General features: G+C 38.5%; 1 protein-coding gene across 1 annotated transcript in view; it reads right to left on the reverse strand.

Annotated features, from left to right (window-relative positions):
- ccdc141 (coiled-coil domain containing 141) overlaps positions 1-22872 on the reverse strand; it is an 87137-nt gene that overhangs the window by 52521 nt on the left and 11744 nt on the right. The window contains exons 2-7 of the mRNA XM_042427131.1: positions 12378-12465; positions 9754-10233; positions 5173-5295; positions 4693-4911; positions 1147-1243; positions 262-389 (exon numbers count right to left, since the gene is read on the reverse strand). Of these exons, the coding sequence (XP_042283065.1) occupies positions 262-389; positions 1147-1243; positions 4693-4911; positions 5173-5295; positions 9754-9837 (651 nt within the window). The 5' untranslated portion in view covers positions 9838-10233; positions 12378-12465. The remainder of the gene's footprint in view (positions 1-261; positions 390-1146; positions 1244-4692; positions 4912-5172; positions 5296-9753; positions 10234-12377; positions 12466-22872) is intronic.

The following is a 22872-nucleotide window of genomic DNA, read 5'->3' on the forward strand; positions in this document are numbered from 1 at the left end:
AAATCCTGTGATTTTCATCTGTGTGTTACCATTCCTCCGTCTTAGAGTGTACAAGATATAGACTGAAAACAAATACCAGATTTACTGAGGCCTTTGCACCTGTTCTTCAGGTGCAGATGGGCAACATTTTTTCAGTGAAGATTACTACATTAAATCCACCACTGAACTGCATCAATGAGTTCTCCTTCACTTGCACATTTGCTCCATTTTCTCAGTAATCTGGCCCAGATTTGTTAGACATTGTGCAGCTGGGACAATCACCTCCTCCTCGTCCTCATCCTGTAGTACTTCTCCTCTCCTCTGGACGGCTTCAATCCTCTGCAGCTGTCTGAGTTTCTGCAGCAGAACGCTGCTGCTGGTTAAAACTTGCAGGGATTTCCCCAGAAGATCTAGAATCAAAACACAAAAACACAACTATGACTGTTGTGTAGATGAAATTCAAAGAAATCTCTCTCTCTCTCTCTCTATACATATATATATATATATATATATGTGTGTGTGTGTGTGTGTGTGTGTGTGTGTGTGTGTATGTATGTATATATATGTATATATATGTATATATATATACTACATAGTTTAAACCCGTTTATCCTGTTTAACCTGCAAAACCTGCAACCATCTACAACAAACCACTTAAACCAGTTTATGGGCAGTTCAAATCAATTGATCAAAGCTTTACACCAGTTTATACTAGTTTAAACCAGTTTAAAATACGTACAGACCTTCAGCTATAACAAACCAGTTCAAGCCGGTTTATCTCTCCAGTTCATCAGTGCTTTAAACCAGTGTATCTTGTGAAATCCTGATTTCAGCCAATTTTAAAATTCTATCCATCTCAGATTTAAAGCAGTTCATCTCCCTTTCAAATGGTGGTGGAATGATAGTTGATTGACAAAGAATCAATAAATTACTGAGTTGGCAATGGATTCATAGTTTTCAGTTGTTTCTCTAAAAACACCAATTTAGAGACTGAAAGACAAATACAGTCACACTTGCAGCAAACCTGCATGAGGAGACACAGAAGAACATACTAACTGTGGGCCATAGTGACACCAGACTAAATGATTCAGAGCAGATTAGTAATATGTAATATATAATACAATAAATACTACTACAGTTACTATAACTAATAATAATCCTGGTTACCTCTCCTCATGGAGTCGTATGTGAGCTGCACTTCAGTCAGTCTGTCGTTGTCTGGTCTGACCTGCAGATCCTCGACTCTGTCGACACTGACAGCAAACTGCAGACAGTCAGATGGACAGAAGTTAGTGGTATTTGTCAGATATGTTCAGAGTGGACCACAGAAGTAAAAACTGAAGTAAAACTGGTTCAAACAAGAAAGAAAAATCAGAGGCAATGAGTCCTGACAACGACATTTTTTGGCTAAAAGACTTTGTCAGTGTGGAATCTCGTGTTTAAAGGTGTTAGAGGCCTGTGTCACCAGGTTGTGCTGGTACATACAGCTGGGTACACATGACAATGAAAATTAATTTTGTATTTGTGAATAATATGCTAAACAGGAAGCATGTATGAATAACAATTATAATGGACCTACAACTGACCCTAGCATGCCATAAGTGAAATTAACAACAGAAACAGAAATGAGGTCTGTAATGACAGCACATATACTGTACATATACTGTACATAATCACACACACATATATAATATATTTTTATATTAGTTTCCTGTCTTACCCAGAGTCAGATAACAAAATGGATATCAGTTTCATTCCTGTGTGTCCAGGACAGAGATAGACCCAGGATGGGTTTAGCCTACCTTAGCACAAAGACTGGAAGCAGGCCAACAGGATTAATCAACTGGTGACCATAAATATCTGTACAAAAATATTATGGCAATCCATTCTAGAGCTCAAATGAGGAAACACCTCAAACCCATCACATTTATGCTGGTGCTGGTGGCCTTGGCAGTCTTAAATTCTTGAAGGAGGAGGACCGCACCCAGACTTGCTTGTTTCATTAATTTAAAATCAAAACAAATCAAACCAGCCAAGAGAACAAACAAAATAATCTGCAAAATTTTTCAAAATATTGAAAGCTAAATAATAACAGTTAAACTTGGCTTGTAAGGAAACACCTCCAGTCCAGCTCTTCATTCAGTCCATGTGGCGATAGTGTGTTTAATTTATGTATCCATGCTTCATATACAGTATATATACATATAATAATTATTCATCAAACAAATATCACACTTTTTAGACCCCAGTTTGTTCGACAGTTCATTAAGTGTACATTAAATAATCTCATCAAAAAACTGCAATTAATAAAAAATGTATTGATTACCATCTAAGATTTGCTCAGACCACTGGAAAAATTATCAATGCACATAATGTCCCCCTCCCAGTGGTAAGAGAAGGTCTGAACACCAATAAGTCCCCCTCCAACTAGAGATTTGCTCCTGAGACCCATATGAACAGGTCCCCTCCTCTAAGGGCGGGGGCCATGCCAAAGGGGATCTGACCTTCAACGGACCAGCAACCTCCTATGGGTCAGGGGGTGGCCAAAAGCAGGAGAAATCAAGGATGAAGGGTGACCTTACATTTATTAAACAAAAAGATTTAAATAAATGTAAGGTCTAAACCAGGTGACCTGGCCAGTCTTTGTCCTGTCTGATCCCTTCTACCCCTGGGGTCCTTTCACATTCACATTTCACTGACACTGAATTCAGACTGGGGTAGTTGGTTTGAGCTAAGTTCTAACTCTACTGTCAACCAGCTGACTCTTGAAAGGAGTAGTGAGGGTGTCGTTGGCTAAAAATGTATTTGAATGACATTTCCATCACGCTCTGTGTTACTGTGGCTGACGTTTGTTGGCTGGTTTCACCTCTTAAAAAACTGAAGGCACAGTGGATTGAAATAGAACCAGAGAGCTCATTGTTGTACAGTTTTAGATAAAGGGTGCAGCAGGTGACCAAGGTCATACAGCAGGTGCTGCTAATAAAATTGCAGCCAGTCAATGTGCATGGCTTACTGTGGCACACCACTGACCCAGCGAATACACAGCCCTGCCGGAAGAATGTGAGACTCAGAGCTGATGTCCTTGATGGAGACACGTGACAAGGATAAATCACACCCACAGTCCTATTGTTTAACCACAGAGAACACTTCAGTTCCAAGAGCTTTCCTGCCTACAGAGAGGAGGTCAAGGGTCAGGGGTCACACCAGCCTGACAATAGATGAACACATTACTTATATTACTTTGAGTGTCAGACCACACTGAGCTGCAGCTACAACATTCATTCAGCTTTCATACAGCTTGGGGTCTAACACTAGGCAGTAAATACACTCTTTGATATTTAAAATATATATTATAATATAATATATAATATATATAATATATTTAACATATATATATATATAGAAAAAATGTCTTCCTGTAAACGTTTGTTCTGTTTGTAGTAACTGGTAAGATAAGCCAAATTAAAAAGTCTTTGTTTGAGACACAGTTTTTGCCCATGACAAAACATCAACAAGTACTTACTTACTTACAAAACAACTACTTAGGTTGTTCAATATAATTCAACTTTGCAGGGTTTTGTTTGTCTCTCTCTGTGTGTGTGTGTGTGTGTGTGTGTGTGTGTTCACTGAATTTCTGGAAAAGTTCCTGTCGTGGAAGAGAGCAAATGAGATAAAGGTTTTTAGAGATACAATATAGTCCTGAAGAGGCAGCCTAAAGCATACTGTACATTTTCAGGACAATCAGTCAGTGATGCTCCATAGTTCACATGCTTAATGCAGCACCATGACTTCCTGACTGATTGTTTGAAAGTGTGCACTAAAGCTGAAACTAATGATTATTTTCATTATCTATTAATCTACAGTTTTATTTTCATGGTTAGTCGATTAATTGCATTGTCTATAAAATGTAAGAAAAGAGTGAAAAATGCACTTTATAAATTTTTAGAGCTCATGATGATGTCCTCAAATGCCTTGTTTTGTCTGATCAACAATCCAAAACGACACCGAAAAGCATCAAATCCTCACATTTCAACCAGCGAATATTTTGCTATAATTTTTGCTTAAAAAATAACTACAATGATTATTTGATTATCAGAGCAGGTACCAGTTAAGTTTCTACCAACTAATTGACTAGTCAACTGATCATTGCAGCTCTGGTGTGCACCTTCATGCTCATTTGACTGATTGTAACCTCTCACCATCATCGCAGCTGTGGTAGAAGTTAGTAGGATTCATTAACTTAGGGTTTGCAGGGTTTAAGAGTTTGTCATGTGTGTGTGTAAGTTGACTATCTACAACCTATGAGTACTAACACACACACACACACACACACACACACACACACACACACAGGGTGCTGGCGCAACCATCGGGAGCAATTTGGGGTTTAGTTTCTTGCCCAAAGACACTTCCACATCTGGACAAGAGGAACCATCGTCCTTCTGATTAGTGGACAACCAGCTCTACCTCCTGAGGCACAGCCGCCCCTGTACAGCTGCATCCTTGACTCATGCTTGTTGCTAATTTTGTGGCCTTTGTAGGTAGCTATGTCTCTGGTTCTGGCACAGGAAGATGACGTTCCCATTATTGAAGAGGAACTCCACACAAAATTATTTCTTTGAAGTCTACATTCAGTGTAATCACATAGCCTCTTGTTAGTATATTATATTAATACAGGTGATTTTTCCAACAAAACACATATTGTGTTCCTACCTCCTGTGCTCTGCAGTAGAAGTCAGAGGCCAGCGTCAGGACCTCCTGTCGTCTCTCTAGCAGACGGAGGAGCAGCAACCATCCCTCATTCAGAGATACCACCATGGCCTTGTACACCTCCTGCTCTTCCTCCTGTTTCCTGCTCCTCCTCTCCATCACTCCTTCATCCCACTTATTTCGGTTTTTCTCCACCACAGCCAGCACTTCCCTCTCATGTTTCTGGAATAAAAGACGGTAACAGTAAAATTCAAAATCCCACTGACATCTGTAATAATGCAAATAACTAAAAATCCAACATGGGAACATAACCTCACTCAACAGTATGTCACATGGTTCACTAGATTAACACAGATATTACAAAAACAAAAATCCCACAAATTTACAGAATTATAGAAGCTAGAGGAAACAGGCAATAGACAGGAAGTGATACTGGCTCTCTATTTGTTTGTACACCGCATGTCTTTTTGTTTCCGTGTGTACCTTGAGTTTTTCCATCAGTTGCTGCTGTTCCTGGATCATTGTCTGGTTTTCTTCCTTGTTTGATCCGATCTCACAGAGACCTGGATGAACCTGGACCAACTGGAGGTGGACCAGTGACCCACTCTGTATGCACGTGCACGCACACACACACACACACACACACACACACACAACTTTATTATTAAAGTTATTATTATTTATATATTACAACATTATACTGATTTACATTAATTTCCTGGAGACTTACCCAAGCCCTAACCCCTGACCTTAACCTTAAACTTAACCTTACCTTAACTTTAAAGGACCAGTGTGTAGAAATTAGTGGCATCTAGCTGGTGAGGTTGCAGATTGCAACCAACTGAATACCCCTTCCCTCTCTCTCCCCTTCCAAGCATGTAGGAGAAGCTATGGTGGCTGCGAAACTCGCGAAAAACACAAAAGTCCCTCTCTAGACTAGGGATGAGCAGAGGGCCCATTATTTGTATTTGTATCTGTATTTGTTGAGGCAGTAAAATTATCTGTATTTGTATTTGTATTCAAATTAAAGTGGGAGGAGGCATAAAACTCCTGTTTTTGTTTTTATTATGCTTTTAATTTTAGAAAATGAAAGTGTTACAATAAGTGTTCATGAATAAACTACCTTATGAAGGAAGTCCCCACACCGGGTCTCAAACTGGAGTCTCCCAGATCATAGACGACTGCGCTGACAGAACTCTATCTATTTATACACCCATAACACAGAGACAGCACAGTGTGTAACGTGTAGGGAGGAACTTCAAAGGTGATTATTGCTTTGAGCTTTTCATTTATTTTATCAATTTTATTTCATCAATTTTAGTTTTACAACCTAACTTCTTCTAAAGGAGAAGGGGAACAACAGGTTATTGAGAGTCCCTTGGGAGCACTTTGCTTGTGTCAGTAGTTCAACTTTATCTCTGGGGAACACCCCCCACTCCAGGAGTGATGTCCAAATAAGGAAATGTGCGTCATGTAGCAGGTGGATGTGACTCCCCTCGTTGAGACCTGCTGATAGACATAACAGCAGAGCAGAGGACAGAGACTGAGATAGCGATGTGGACATCACTCCCGGAGTTGGTGGTGTCCCCCAGAGATAAACCTGAACTACTAACACATGCAAAGTGCTCCCAATGGACTCTCCATAACCTGTTGTTCCCCTTCTCCTTTCCACAAAGTTAGGTTGTAAGAAAATAGGCAATAAATGAAAAGTGCAAAGCAAGAATCGCCTTTGAAGTTCTTCCCTACACGTTACATGCTGTGCTGTCTCTGTGTTATGGGTGTATAAATAAATAGACATCTAGCCACATATTGGTGATGCACTTGGTTCAGCTCAGTAGTCATACATGATCTGGAAGACTTGAGTTCAAGACCCGGTGTGAGGACCTCCTTCCTACGATAGTTTATTCATAAACTCTTATTTTAACACTTTAACATCCAAAAATTAAAAGCATAATACAAACAAAAACTGTATTTTTACACCTATTTCCACTTTTATTTGAATACAAATATAAATAATTTTGCTGCCTCAACAAATATAGATACAAATACAAATACTGGGCTCTCTGCACATCCTTTCTGGTAGTCTCAGCGAGCTGTGGCCAGGGAGCAACGCACTGCGGTTTTGTTGTGAAGTGTGTGGTGGGTTGGAAATGTGTTTCTAGTCGGATATTTCAGCACATTTTTTGTTGTGGTGGGTGACAGTTGTTTGAGAGAGGTAAGGCACCTGGGAGTGTGCAAAAACATCACATCCTCTGGATTTTTGCGGAAAACCGGCCTGAGTCGTCCACTTACAAATTAGTCCACAGGCTGTTAAAGACAACCGAGAAAGTCAGGAAAGGTCTCATTTTTTAAGTTGCGTTACAATGTGTTCACTCATTGGCAATAAAAAAATGATTAATACATGTAAATTGTTTCACAGTACTTACCTTAAAACCTTAGAACCTTAAAAGCTTAGTGACAAATCTAGTGACTTTTTGGGCCAGGTATTAGCTCCTTTTTCTTTGTGCATTTATCCATGTCACTATGACTTCAGGTTCTTGACTGACTGACTCTGTGGGATAGAGCATCAGCCAGACAGAGACATAATTAAGATGTGTATGTGCATTTTGGTGTTCCTAACAACCAATCACCAATCAATTAGTAGTGTTGTTCTTTTGTATTGTTTTGGTTCAAAATAAAACTTCTTTACTATTAAACCCATTTTTTCTCCACATCGTATTTAAAAGTTAAAAAAAAAAGAAAAAACTTTTTTAAAATTCTTGTTTATTTTAGTGTTTTACAGCCCTCATAAGAAATTTAAAAATTGGAGCGTAGAGGGAGAGGCGTGAACCACAATTTGAGGCAAAACTCCACATTTTTCCTTTTTTGAGTCATAACTCAGTCAAATCTGAAATTAGACTTGATGAGCATTGTGAATAAACATCCATAAATCAGCTTGGAAATCATAGAAAAAAGACACTTCAGAACTTGCCTGAGAATTGATCAAGTGATAGTTTTCTGTACATATATGGCAAAAACTGCAAACAGGAGCTGCGAACAGCTGATTCAGCAAACTTTTAATGGAGTCAAATCAGTACATATGGATAAAAACCTCAATCACAACAATTTGAAATTGGCCTCAGGGTTTATTTTAGATGAGGGGTGTTTGAGGTGTGCAGTTATCTCAGTTTTGTCTGAGGAGGGGCCCACAGTGTAAGACTTTGAAAACCCCTGCTGTAGACTGTTAATATTGTTTTACTGTGTTCTATTTTGTTTTTGTTCTCCACAGAGTGACCTGCTGACCGCTTTAGGTCAAATAGGAGCAGCGTGTATCTCTGTGCACGTGAGTGTGTGTTAGAGCATTCCTGAGGGTGATACAGTATCTCTGGCATGTTGACCGAAAAGGACACATGATGCGTGACCACACACACACACACACACACACACACACACACACACACACACACACACACACACACACACACACACTTTAAAACACTGATAATAGTTTCTCACAACTATTATCACACAAACACACACATATGCTCACATTTTAAATACACACTCACCTTCAAAACGCTGAGATTTATCAGCTGTTAGATTCACACACACACACACACACACACACACACACACACACACACACACACAGTTCTCGTCCATTTACATCAGCATCAGTAAATAGTCTGTGCTATAACAGGAAACAGCACATGGATAGAGTACTGACAGACGAACTGAAAGCTTGTATTTCCTGGAACAGCCTCCAAAGGAAGAATTTTAGTTTAAAGGCTTGCTTAAGTCACAGCTATAACAGGCTTTAACCAATCAAAACAGATGCTCTGTATCTAACTAAACTAAAAGCTACTCGATAGCTCACTAAAATTGAGGCTAACAGAATAGTATCCAGTTAAAGTGTGATAGCTAGTTAAAGTCACAGGAGTCTGAAAATCAGGCTAAGATGTTGCTGAAAAGGGAGAATCTAAGTTTAGCAGCTCACTTAATTAAAATTATCAGTCTGATAGCTAAAGAGAATTGAAGCTAACACTCAAATCAAAACTACCAGTCTGTTAGCAAACTTAAGTGAAAGCTCACACCACAAGAACTGACTGAAGTCAAACAGTCTGAAAATCATGCTGTAGCTGAAAGGTTGAAAGCATTGACTGTATATAAAGACAGACGACACGTCTCCACTTCCTGCCACTATGCCGAAGTGAAGCCAAAAAGGAGCTGTCATCTTGCTTGTGTGACATCATTTGGCTGAGTCTGCAAGGTAGATTCAGGTGGTGGGATGACGGCCTGCTGTCACAGCTGTCAATCATGATGTGACACCCACTTTTTTGTATTGTCAGATAACTAATTAAAAACAAAGTTATCAGAAAAATGAGCACTTGGACAAACATCAGCGTAATAAGAACTACCTAAAATGAGAGAAACCATCTTTGGGAAAAATTTATTTGATGTGTACTTAGATTTTTTAGTTTGGTTCATGTCCCATCTGCTGACATGGAGGGGGCAGGACTTATGACCTATACTGCAGCCAGCCACCAGGGGGCGATCCAGATGTTTTGGCTTCACTTTTGTGGAGCTGTCATGACGTCCATCTTTATATACAGTCAATGGTTGAAAGGGGAGAATCTGTTCAAGGAAATGAAATGGAAGCTACCAAAGTATTACACAACTAATATGAACCTGGCAAACACAAGTGATCGATTAGACATCAATTAATTGTATTGAGATTGTTGCTGTCAGAAATTCCTGATGTCTCTGACTCAGAATTATAACTAAGAGGCTAACGCTAATGTTTTGTCACGATTGGCTGCACGTAATTAGGTATGAGATTATGTCAATGAAGCATAATATCTCACCAATGCTGTTTAGCGAGAGTTTGAACACCTGCATTGGTCATGTGACCTTTTTCACCCACTTCATATCTTCCTCCAAGCTAATCAGGAAACTTCTCCCCTTTGAACTGGATCAACTGGATTTTAGCAGTAGTGAGTTGCTAGTATCAGTTAAAGTGGAGGCCTTGTTTTTAACCAACAACCAGAGCTCAACAAGCTGAATGCTTATTGGTTTCCAGCATACCTTAAGGACAGACACAACAATCTGTGATTGGCCAGCCTGGATGGCAATGGTGCTGAGAGTAGTGAAAGACCTGGAAGGCTTCATGTCTCTCCAGTTGTCATGAAGAAAGAATAAATGCAGGATCCTTTTGGAAGTTGAGGAATGGAAGTATGTTCCAACCCGCAGAGTTCTTTTGGGACTACTTTAAACTTTTTTCTTACTTTAAATTTGTACAGTGATGTTCTCTGGGTAGATGAGTTTTCCCATCGTTCCAATATGCTGCTATTCCAGCTTATTCTTGTTCTCTTACTTCCTTTTTTCTTTGTTTTCAGCGTTGGCAGCAAAGGTCCGCCATTACTGAAACAGTTCCTGGATTAAAGTTGAACCAGTTTGTATTGGGAATTATCTGGCTCCCAGTGTGAACCTGGATCAACAGCTGTAGTCCAGTTGCTGGTTGTTGGAGTTTCCTGTTCTTTAAACGAAGACAGGTGAATCTCCGACCTACAGAACATAGAGAACATGTATTAAAGAAAAAAAAGGTTCTGTATAGTACATATATTGCTCTTGAGATTTTTTCCCCTAGGGTGTTATATATTTCCAGCAATAATTAAATTGGATACATCTCTACAAATGCAAATTTTACAGAAAACTTAAAGCCATTGCATAACTGGGTAAGAACTGAAAGACCAATGCAGAAATGTCGAAAAAACTGCATTCATATATTTCCCACAACAATACAATACCAAATTTAAATGCCATTGTACACATCCTTGTGTTGTATTTTTTTCATTTTTGAGCAGATATATAATTATGATATTTTGCTTTTCATGCACCTCAAAAGAAAAACAAAAGTTTTGGCTTCAGCTTATCTTAGCGAGACGACAAAAGGATGGTGGGTTTGAATATCTAGCATCATGTTTGAGGTAGGATTATAATGTTTCCATTTTTACAGAGGTACTGAATCTTTTTTAATATGGGGGTTACAAAGACTTATCTATTCCTGTCGTCACCTTTATCTGACAGCTTTTGCAGTGACCTCAGCCTGTGCTGAAAACATGTGGATGAGGTAGTTTGAGATACAGTGACAAAATCATGTTGTTGCCTCAACATTATATGGACATGATTTCATTGGTCAAACGCTTGTTTCTGAAAGTGAAATTTTGGAACACTATAAAAGATGGAAAAGAACACTGTACACCAAAACCACCAGACACTGAAACAGTTTCTTCCCCCTCACCATCACACTTATGAACACTTAATTAACTGTTGCACTGTGGAATACCCTGGGCACTATAATACTCACTGCACCTATAAATTATATTTATCTATTTTGGTCTAAAATAAAAAAAAATGTGCAATACATTCCACTGTATATCTGAACAGGCTGTATATACTGTACATAACCACCTACTATATGTATATAAAGTAATGTCTTTTTTAACCATCTAATATTTATCTTAGCACTCTTTACTTCCTTGCACTATTTGTATCCTGTTTACAGTTCACAGAAATGGTTTCACCTGTATATAGTCTTTCCTTGTGACTATTCCTGAAGATTGTTGTGCTGTTACTCTGTGTAATACATTGAGATCTCTATACCAGAGTAAAATTCCTTGTATGTGTAAACATACTTGCCCATTAAAGATGACTCTGATTCTGATCTGAAGATTAAACTAGGTCAAAGAACTACTTTTAAACTTGAAGTTTCTTCATTCCTCTTATTTTTTCTTCAGCAGCAGCAAGCCACCAGAACATTGCAAAGATAATAACTGATAGAAATGCCACGTTCTAATAAGCCATGGCTTTATTCATGGTTAATAAGTCATAGATGAGTTATAATCCATTAAATTAGTAAGCATTAGAGTTATATGCCTTACTTAGAATACATTTAAGGTTCCCAGGTTGTAAAAATCTCTATGGTTAGTGTTTATTCATTCTATTCGGTATTAATACAGCTATAAATGTTAGCAATACATGAAAAAAATCTTCATAAATTATTAATAAATTGATTTGATTTTGGCCTAGACCTTCTGCAGCCAGAAGGTAAATGGTCATTTTTCACAACCTGACAACCCAAAATGACACTGGACCCTTGTTTACTGTGTAAACATTTCAATAAAAACTGTTTAAAAGGATAACAATATAGGATGTACTTGTGATCATTTAAGATCATCACCTCATTATGTGAAGTGAGAAGTAAAACTGAAATGACAAAAAAAAAAACAAACAACAAAAAACAACAAAAAAAAAAAACACTGGTGAAAATTGTAAACCAATAATCTGTCATGAGGTTATAATTTAGTATTTTTATGACTCATGGACAAAACTACAAACATTAAATGGTAAATAATTAAGAAAAACACAAGTGCCACATAATTAACAGTAAATCACCATATCCAGTAATCAGCTCACCTAATTTAATTTTGATTAATCAAATTTAATGTATTTACTACTTACAACACTCTGAGGGGCTCATTTTAAAAGACAAATGGGATTTTCTTGTTCTTGTTCTTGTTCTTGTTATAAAAACTGATTAGCAAAACAAAGTGTTATTCACCTGTTTTTAAGAAAATTATATCTTATTAATAATTTGTCGTAAATTTACACAGAAAGAAGAGAATATTAGAAACTGTTTAAAACAGTACCTGAGCCAGGTTCACGGAGATCAGGACGTTTCACTGCTACTGCTGCTGAGACTGTGGAGCCACGAAAAAACCTTAAGAAGAAACACAGCTGAGAGGGGAGAGAGTGAGAGAGAGAGAGAGAGAGAGAGAGAGAGAGAGAGAGAGAGAGAGAGAGAGAGAGAGAGAGAGAGTGAGAGAGAGAGAGAGAGAGAGAGAAAGAGAGAGAGAGACAGACAGACAGACAGATAGAGAGAGAGGTGGTAAAAATAGATGTGGTTTCCAGTTGGATTATCACTCAGCTGAATGACAGGGAGACATCTGCCCTCCATAAGCAAACACTCCTCTCTCTCTCAATGACACGGTTTGTAAATATATCTGCAAATGAAGACATGAAAATCAAAAAGAAAGATTAAATCATTGGTAAACTCAGATAATCATGCCATGATGACCCCAAATACAATAAAGTATATAATATTAAACAAATCAAGTTGTATTGATTATATTGATATCAAGTTATATTGATATGAAACACATCATCACCAGTATAACTTATTGATAAATACAATACTAAGTTTTAACATTAAACTTGGTGAAATATTATGACGGTAGTCTGAATCAGTGGGACAGGTGAGCCGACTGTCAATCACAGCTGTCAAACAACACCCACATGGCAGACATCAAAGCTACTATAAGTCCTCAAATCTTATTAATGGAGCAATAATTTCCAAAATGACCACCAGCACACTTATTATTTCTATTTTATTTTTTATTTGTTTGTTTATTTAACAGGGACGGTGCACATTAATAAACATTGCTGTAAATGCACCAGAGTTAGCCAAGAGGCTATTTTTCATCTGTAGTCCCTGGACAGATGTTACAGAGTCACCCTAAAAACATAATATGAAAATGAGATTGAAATTACAAAGTTACTAAGCATGCATTTATAAGCATGCAGAACAAATAACAAAATGAAGAGAGAGAAAAAAGAATATGTTAAACATCATTCAGGACATCCTCAAAACATTGAACACAGAGGCTCATAATACAAGATATGCAAGACAATAAATACATTAAGATATTTATGTTAATAGAAATGTAGATTGAATAAAACCACACTGAGCTGCATTGTTAGACACTAACTAAAACATGCAAAGCAGAAGCACAGACACATAAAGCATGCACAGTATGTAAAATACATACATTAGTCTGACACAATAAAAGACATGCATGCAGGTACATGAAGGCAGACTGGCAGTAGCAAGATAGCAAGATGGCGTAAGGTGCAATTAAGTTTTAGTGCTGACAGAGCTGAGTACTAATTAACCATTTCTTTAAATGAGCTCTAAATGAACTGTATGTGTCCAGTTCTGTCATAGTTGCTGGGATGGAGTTCCATTCTAGTGCAGCTTTAACAGACAATGACTGAAAGTACTTTTTCTGAGTGGGATGATGCAATCCCCTCTTGCTGCACCTCTTGTGAACCAATATGCAGTTGTTCTTATGTTGACAAACTGTCTGAGCGGAGGAGAGGTCAAACCATATGTAATCTGTAATCTTATACACAAGACAAACATCTATATATTTAATCATGTTTTCCCAACTCAACAAGATATTTTTTTTAATATTGGGCAATGATGAAAATGTACCGGTTTCTTGTCAAGGATTTTAAGTGTTTGTTTATATAAAGACTCTATTGGTTTTAGAGTCGTGTTGCTAGCCTGCGACCAGGTTGTTAAACAGTAAATTATATGGAAAATGACCATGGAATGCATGTACATCTTAGCCACCTCTGTTGACATATAATCTCGAGTGAACCTGAAATTTGAAAGATTGAATTTGACACGGTTATAGACCTTTTTCACCTGAGCCTTGAATTAAAGTTCGGAATCAATCAAAACACCAAGGTACTTGTATTCAGATACGACCTGTAGCCTCTCCCCTGATACAAAGACATCCGGCTCTACACTAGAACTGTTTGTCTTGGTGAAAAACATGCACACTGTTTTAGACACATTTAGTTGCAAACAGCATTGCTTTAACCATGCTGTTACAGGAGCCATGGAGTTTGTGAGTTTATTAGCAACTTGTGTCATGCTGCCACCATGTACATAAATTACAGTGTCATCAGCATATATTTGGATGTTGGTGTCAAGACATACAGATGAGAAATCATTGATATATAATGTAAATAGCAATGGGCCCAGGATAGATCCTTGTGGGACACCTGTGGACAGATGAAGGGCAGCTGATTGATGATTCTGTACTTGGATAGACTGATATCGATATAACAAATATGATTCTATCCATTTAAGTGTATCTGAACAAAAATTGAAGCTAGATAACTTAGACATGAGAATTCTATGATTAACAGTATCAAATGCTTTCTTGAGGTCAGGAAACACAGCTCCAACAGCACCACCTTTATCCAGTAGAGATTTGATTTTTTTCAGTGAAAAAACAGTTGGCTGTTTCAGTTGAATAATTGGCTCTGGAGCCAAATTGCATTGGGTGCAGAGCAAATGAGCTAGTGTTCAGATAGCAGATGATTTGTTCAGCTACCATTTTCTCTGCAACCTTTGATACTGTAGGTAGGATGCTGATAGGCCTGTAATTGCAGGTAGAAAGGGGATCCCCACTTTTAAATATAGGAACCACAACAGCTGACTTCCAAACACTTTGAAACATTCCTTGAGAAATCGAGAGGTTAATAATTTTGGTAATAGGATTAGTTAGTGTTGTACTTAGCTCTTGGAGCATAACTGCATCCATACCAAATATATCCTTTGCTCTGGATGGCTTAAGAGATCTAATCATTCTGGCAACCTCTGAGTCAGTTAGATTAGAGGGCCTGAATTTAGCAATTAATACTTGCTAAAAAAAAGAAAGAAAAAGATATATCTAGAAATATTTCTAGAAAGAAATTGACACTTTTTGATGGGAGTCAATTGAAGACAACATCTAGTGGTCATCTGTGGCACTTAAGGGGCTTCCACATTGTTATAGCCTCAAGTTGTGGTAGTTGCTGCTTGGTTCCCTCCCGCAGTTGCTGTACTTGGCTCCCAGGAATAGATGGACAGGAAGTTGTTGTTTGCTGGAGGGTTAATGGAGTGTTGAATGAAGTGGAATGTCGTGCGGATTTGAAGGACGGGTACCCCAACAAATGGCGGACAGTTTGGCTTGTTGCCAGAGGCTGGAAAGCTACTGGAGCATCACTTGTGAATGGACAGGACCTCTTGTTAATTGCAGAAGGTGGGTGTGGGTGTGATGCAGGGCATGTATGCTTTAAAGGCGCTGATCACCACACTGTGTTGCGTGCAGTTTTACTTCTAAACAGTAATACTTTTGGTTTCCCAGCAATTTGCTTAATTTCTAAATACTGAAAGTGTCCATATTTAAGCTGCCATGACATTGGGCCTACTCCCCCCCTGCTGAGTGTGGATCCTGACATACTTGGAAGTACCACTTTTAAAAATAGGCTGTGGTGGCTAAAAATGGATGTTATGGTGAGTGTGGTGCATTATTTTTTATTGCTCAGAAATCTATCTTTCATTCTTGATGAGAAACTATCTTTTAAAAGTTACATATTTTCACTTAAATGAAGACATAAAGATTACCAGACAAAATGAGGAGAATTTAACTAGGTTCTAGGTTCATTATGACATCTATAAAGAGAGACATCACAGTTATAACTTGGAACTAAGAAATGCAAGGCAGTCCTTCTTCTCTGACATCATTACCAAAAATAATAGTAATGCACGTGCCTTATTTGCTACTGTCGACAGGCTGACAAACCCTCCTGTGTCAGTAGCCCCTGCACTTCTATCCACCAGGGCCCGCAATGAATTTGCCTTCTTCTTCACTGACAAAATTCAGAAAAATAGACAAGCAGTCAGTGCCTCCATATCAGGTGCAGGATATACGTTGTCCCTGTGTCCACTTAAAATCAGTTCAAGTAGTATGACACAACAATCCGATACACTATAAAAACCTAGAGGACATTATACAACATTTGAAATCCTCCTCCGGCTGCCTTGATATTCTGCCTACAGGTTTTTTCAAAATTGTTTCAAACTGCATGGCCTCAGATCTTCTACAGATCCAACACATCTCTTCTCTCAGGTGTCTTCCCACAGGCCCTGAAAACTGCCGTCATCAAGCCACTCTTAAAAAAGAACAATCTAGACACATCACTAATGAGCAACTATAAGCCCATATCAAACCTCCCATTTTTAAACAAGATCATTGAAAAAGCTATTTTTCAACAGCTGAACAACTTTGTGGCACTAAACAACCATTCCCAGTGCCGCACTTGACACGGTCGACCACAAGATATTACTAGACAGACTGGTAGGACTTTCTGGCACAGTACTAAACTGGTTTGAATCCTACTTAAAGGACTGGGACTACTTTGTGTCCATAGGTAATTACACGTCTGAGTGGACAAAAATGACATGTGGAGTTCAACTTCTGTTCAACATCTACATGCTCCCACTAGCTCAGATTATGGAAAACAACAAAATATGCTTCCACAGTTATGTGGATGACACACAAATTTACATAACCATATCACCAGGGGGCTATGGTCCAGTACAAGCACTGAGTAAGAGCATTGAACAAATCAACGATTGGATGTGCCGGAATTTTCTGAGGTAATTTTTTTTGGAGCCAAGGAAGAACGTTTAAAAGTCAGCACTCAGCTTCAATCAATAATGTTAAAAATTACAAACCAAGTCAGAAATCTTGGTGTCGTCATGGACTCAGACCTGAATTTCAATAGCCACATTAAGACAATTACAAAGTCAGCCTACTGTCACCTGAAGAATATATCAACAATTAAAGGAATTATGTCTCAGCAGGATTTGGAAAAACTTGTCCTGCATTTATCTTCAGTAGACTTGACTACTGTAACGCTGTCCTCACAGGTCTCTCTAAAAAATCGATCAGACAGCTGCAGCTGATTCAGACGCTGCTGCTCGAGTCCTCACTAAGACCAAGAAAGTGGATCATGTAACTCCAGTTCTCAGATCTTTACACTGGCTTCCTGTCTGTCAAAGAGTTGATTCTAAGATACTGCTGTTGGTTTATAAAGCACTGAATGGTTTCGGGCCAAAATACATTTCTGATCTGCTGCTACATTATGAACCATCTAGACCTCTCAGGTGGTCTGGATCACGTCTGCTTTCTGTCTCCAGAGTAAAAACTAAACATGGAGAAGCAGCGTTCAGTTTTTATGCTCCACATATCTGGAACAAAATCCCAGACTCTCAGTTCTTTTAAATCACAGCTGAAGACTTTTCTGTTTGCTGCCTTTTATTAAACCAAATTTGAGGGTTAATATTTTACACTGCACTGTAACTTTTATTCTCTTATTTTCTCTGTCTTATTCCCTTTAAGCTTCTTTTCATTTCCAAATTTAACACTTTTTTAAAATTGTTTTATATGTCTTTTTACTTGTGTTGCTTTCATATTCTGTTTTAATGCCTTTTATGCTCTAAGTAAAGCACTTTGAATTGACTTGTTGTTGAAATGTGCTGTACAAATAAACTTGCCTTGCCTTGCTTTGCCTTGCCTATAGTCTATTTGGTGGGAGTGATACCAAACACAACACATGTGTAGTCACATGTGTCAAGACATGTTGTGGCCTATCCCTCATGGGATCAAAAAACAGCATTATGATCCAGTACAACCTGTACACCAGTTCCCTTTGTTTAAAGAAAGGGGGTGTGCAAGATCAAAATTTACTCAAAATCCACAACAGAAACAATCTTATTGCAGTGAGAGCCACATCTTATCACATCACATCCCCACTACTGAATCATATTAGGGACCGAGCCCAAAAGGCAGAGGACTACTGTAAAACAGTAGTCCTTGCCTTACCATTGTATTTCGTGTGTTTGTTTCTTTATAATTACGGGACATCAGACCTAAGTTTTACCCCCTAAACATGCTCAAAAACTCACCAAATCAGGTCTGGTGAAAAATTTGATAAAATGTAAAAATGAACCCCCAAAGTGCCAAAATGTGCTCTCTAGCGCCACCTATGTAAAATGGCCACCACGGCCCATGGAATGTCGTAGAGACATCATCAAGACCTACAAATCATACACTGACACCCCTGACCTAAATCCAACAGGAAGTCCGCAATTAGCCTTTCAAGGGCGTTAATGGTATTAATAGGTGACTTATGACACTGTGCTGAAAAAAAGTTGTTAAAAACTTTGAAATAACTCAAACAGTTTAGATTTTATAAGCCCTGAAAGTTGCAGTGCCACATCACCCTTACAATGTAAAACAATGGGGAGGCAATCTATGGGCATGACCTTTGTGTCAAACAGAGGCTTCTGACATCTAAACTATAAGTCTGACCACTTTTAAACCTGTATCAATGGATTCGCCATGAAATTTCCTACTAAAAAATATGATTTATAATGATTTGGCCAAAGTCATGGGATTTATGAGGAGATTTCACAAGAAGCATACTCTAAAATCCTCCTCTCCAACTGCTCCTGGTGATGTCACTCCCTCAGTGCTGTGAAACATTCCGCAATACACACTCATTATAAAATCACAGGAGGAGCAAGAAAAGACTTTAAAACTCACACTCTAATATCTCAAAAACAATAAAAGATAGAAAACACATGTATTTTCAAGATTTGTAGATCAAAGTCTTGTGACACATTTAAAGTTCAAATGAAGTTTGTATCTAAAACTATGTGGAAGCAGTAAATGTTCAAAAAGGTGTGGGTTCGCTCACACTGTCCATTATTCTCCATTCAAGTGTACAAGTATTTTTCTGTGTCCAGCTGCAGTTACTTATTGTTTCTACACACCTGACAGTACACATTTCAATCAAACTTTGACCAGGTCATGTGGGTTAAAAGTCTTTCCTTTTCTAAAAATAGACTTGACGAAAATTAGGAAATTAATTTGTTTTACACACAAACTCATCAAGAGTTTTCAATTTACTAATTGAAATTCAAGTGAATGGGCCCAAAACTTGCATGATTTTGATGCCACAGGTGTGAGCAAGGTAGACATGTCTCACCCTGCAGAACACCGTTGAGATTTAATATTTCACCATGACAGAGGAAGTTGCTATGACTTTATTGTAAATGCTCCAGTCTGCACCAAACTTTACATGTTTGATAAGACTGCCGGCCTGAACACGTCTACATGAAAATATTCCATCAGTGATGCAAACTGGCTGAATAGCGCCCCCCACGAAATTTCAGCAAAGTAGCCCCAGCAGCAGGCAAAATAGTGGACAAAGGAAGTGATGTTTATCTCCTTCTTGCACTGTCTGAAAACAGCCTGGATCTGAAGACATCTAAATGCCCGTGACAGAAGTCCTTCGATTGTGTTGCAGCCTGACATGCGTGGAGGCGCAAGGGCCCATTCAGCACTGCTTGCAGCTTTAATTTACAACATATTTTTTCTCTCTTCTTTGGAAGAGACACGTAACATGATGCTCTGAGGGAGGACAGCCTCCCTAACCAATCAACAACCAGAATGCAATATTGACATTGAGTTGGTCCAATGATAGTTTCCAGAATTCATCTTCAATTCTCTCCACTGCAACAGCTGGCTTGTTGTAGTAGCCTGAAGGACTCTTTATACATCCATGGAAGGATGTATAATTTACAACATATTGAGTAATAAGCTTAAAGTAACAAGAATAATGTGATACGTACGGATCACCCCCCACGGTTCGGCAGGCATATGAACTGCGGATTAATTGCAAAATTTAATGTCTCATTTAAGACAAAGTAAACAAACTGCTGTAAGTACAAGTCATGGGCAGACAGCATGTCGCTAACATGCTGTCTTAGTGATAAAGTGCTGTTGAAAAATACCATCAAAACTAAAATTTGTAGCTTTGTACTTCAGTTTTTCCTTTATTAGGGCCCGAGCACCTAGCGGTTCGCTCACACTCTCCATTCAAATGTATGAGTATTTTTCTGTGTCCAGCTGCAGCTACTTATTTTCTCTACAATACACATTTCAATCAAACTTTGACCAGGCCATGTGGGTTAAAAGTCTTTACTTTTCTCAAAATATGTCTCACCCTGCAGAAAATTCTCATCCTCACACCATTGAGATATCCTGTATCCATTGATACAGGTTTGAAAGTGGTCAGACGTCAGAAGCCTCTATTTGACACAAAGGTCATGCCTCCCCATTGCTTTACAATGTAAGGTGGGTGTGGCACTGCAAACTTTCAGGGCTTATAAAATCCAAACTGTTTGAGTTATTACAAAGTTTTTAACAACTTTTTTTCAACAGTGTCATAAGTCATGTATTAAAGTTTGAAGCCGATACCATTAACGCCCCCAGAGGAGATAGTGTTTGTTCGGAGGCCAAAGTTAAGGCAAAGTCTTATTTTGACAGGCTAATTGCGGACTTCCGGTTGGATTTAGGTCAGGGGTGTCAGCACATGATTTGTAGGTCTTGATGAGACCAATAACTCAGTTTTAGTTTGATCTCTCTACGACATTCCTATGGGCCGCGGCGGCCATTTTAGTTACATAGGTGGCGCTAGAGAGCACATTTTGACACTTTGGGGCTTAATTTTTACATTTTATCAAATTTTACACTAGACCTGATGTACATGCCAAATTTGGTGAGTTTTTGAGCATGTTTAGGAGGTCAGATTTAGGTCTGATGTCCTGTAATAATAAAGAAACAAACACATGAAATACAATAGTGCCTTCGCACCTTCGGTGCTCAGGCCCTAAAAAGAACATTTGGTTGAAATAAACCATTGCAAAGTCACAGTATTATTTGCAACATATTCCTTCTCTCTTCTTTGGAAAAGACACGTAAAATGATGCTCCAAGGGAGGACGGCCTCCCTAACCAATCAACAACCTGAATGCAATATTGACATCGAGTTGATCCAATGATAGTTTCCAGAATTCATCTTCAATTCTCTCCACTGTAAGGCAAAGTAGCAGCAGTAGATAGCTACTTGCGTTAGCCAATGCAACACCTGGCTTGTTGTAGCAGCCTGAAGGACTCTTTATACATCCATGGAAGGACTATTAAGGACTGTTGTTAAGCTAATGGGAGAAATGATCTGGACTGTGCAGCGCAGCAGCAGCAGGAAACCGCCAGGCAGCGGCTGGAGAGAGAAGCAACCGGAGAAACAACCAGGAGAGTTAGCTTGTTTGTCATTGTTGCTAATGATATCAGACTGGTTAAGCAGCAGCCATAAAGTTCTGTTAACTAACAAACAAGATGACCAACAGTCACAAATGGATGTTATGACATGAATGATACTTCATCTCCATGATAGAAAGAAGAAGATATCAGATAACATGAGTCAGATACAGCTTCTCTCTCACTCTGTCTCTTTGGTCGCTAATTTCATCTCTGATGGTCAAATGTCTCTCTGTGTGGCTGTTGTGTGAATTTATCTCCTTAACAAGAATAGAGCAGAGATATATATATAGTGTGTTGTGGGTAGTTTGCTTGTTGAAGTTACAGTGAGCTGTCTGGACTCATTCATTCATGTGGAATTGACCCCGTTTTTAATTGAGTGGTTGTTCAGTCACTTGTTGATGTTCTATGATTAGTGTGCAGGAGGTCTGGCTGCTTGCTTCTGACAGTTTCTTTAGTTCGTTTTTAAGCTGAGCCATATATTGAGTAATAAGCTTAAAGTAAATAGAATAACAAGTGTTAACTAGTGGTGTAACTGATAGTAGTTGATCCGTGATCCATACGGATCGCCCCCCCACGGTTCGGCAGGCATATGAACTGCAGATTAATTGCAAAATTAAATGTCTCATTTAAGACAAAGTAAACAAACTGCTGTACGTACAAGTCATGGGCAGACAGCGTGTCGCTAACAAGGATTTTGAAGGGCAACGATCAAACCAGCACCTTATGGGTCTGAGGTGCCATCTGTAGGTATGTTTACACGCTGTTTGATGTGCTGCAGCTGAGCAGCTAATTAGCATCTAGCTGCTAACTGACGTTAGCAGTGAATGTTTGTTTGGTGGCTCGTTCAACAAGCTGCAGGATGGGACGTGTGTTCATGTTTCTAAGTTATCATCAAGTTTTGATGATGTACACAGAGGCTGTTTCATTCACTACCGTCTTCAAAAGAGGAAGGTATCATGCCTCATATTGCAGTAATTGAGCACTGAATATTTCATATATTTTATTTTATTTTATTTAAACATTGGACATCTTAAATGTTTTCATTTAAGACCATGGGCAAAAGTTCCTTGCTGTTTCTTGCTGTAAGTGTGTTATAGAATAAATGGAAAACAAACTTTTATTTTTTTGACTGAAATCCGTGATACAATCCGAACCGTGAGTTTTGTGATTCATTGCACCCCTAGTGTTAACATGTCAGCTTTGTAGACTATATTTTGTATGTCGTGCACATAGCTAAGAGTGTGTAAGTCAAGTATTTGATACATGCATTCATACTTTCTGATGTGAACCTACACTTTTAGATCTGTGAATGTTTTTAGTGTTCAGTCTTTCTAGTATTAAGCACTGATCTGTTC

Source organism: Thunnus maccoyii, chromosome 11 (genome assembly GCF_910596095.1).
Source record: "Thunnus maccoyii chromosome 11, fThuMac1.1, whole genome shotgun sequence".
Taxonomy (NCBI): Eukaryota; Metazoa; Chordata; class Actinopteri; order Scombriformes; family Scombridae; genus Thunnus; species Thunnus maccoyii.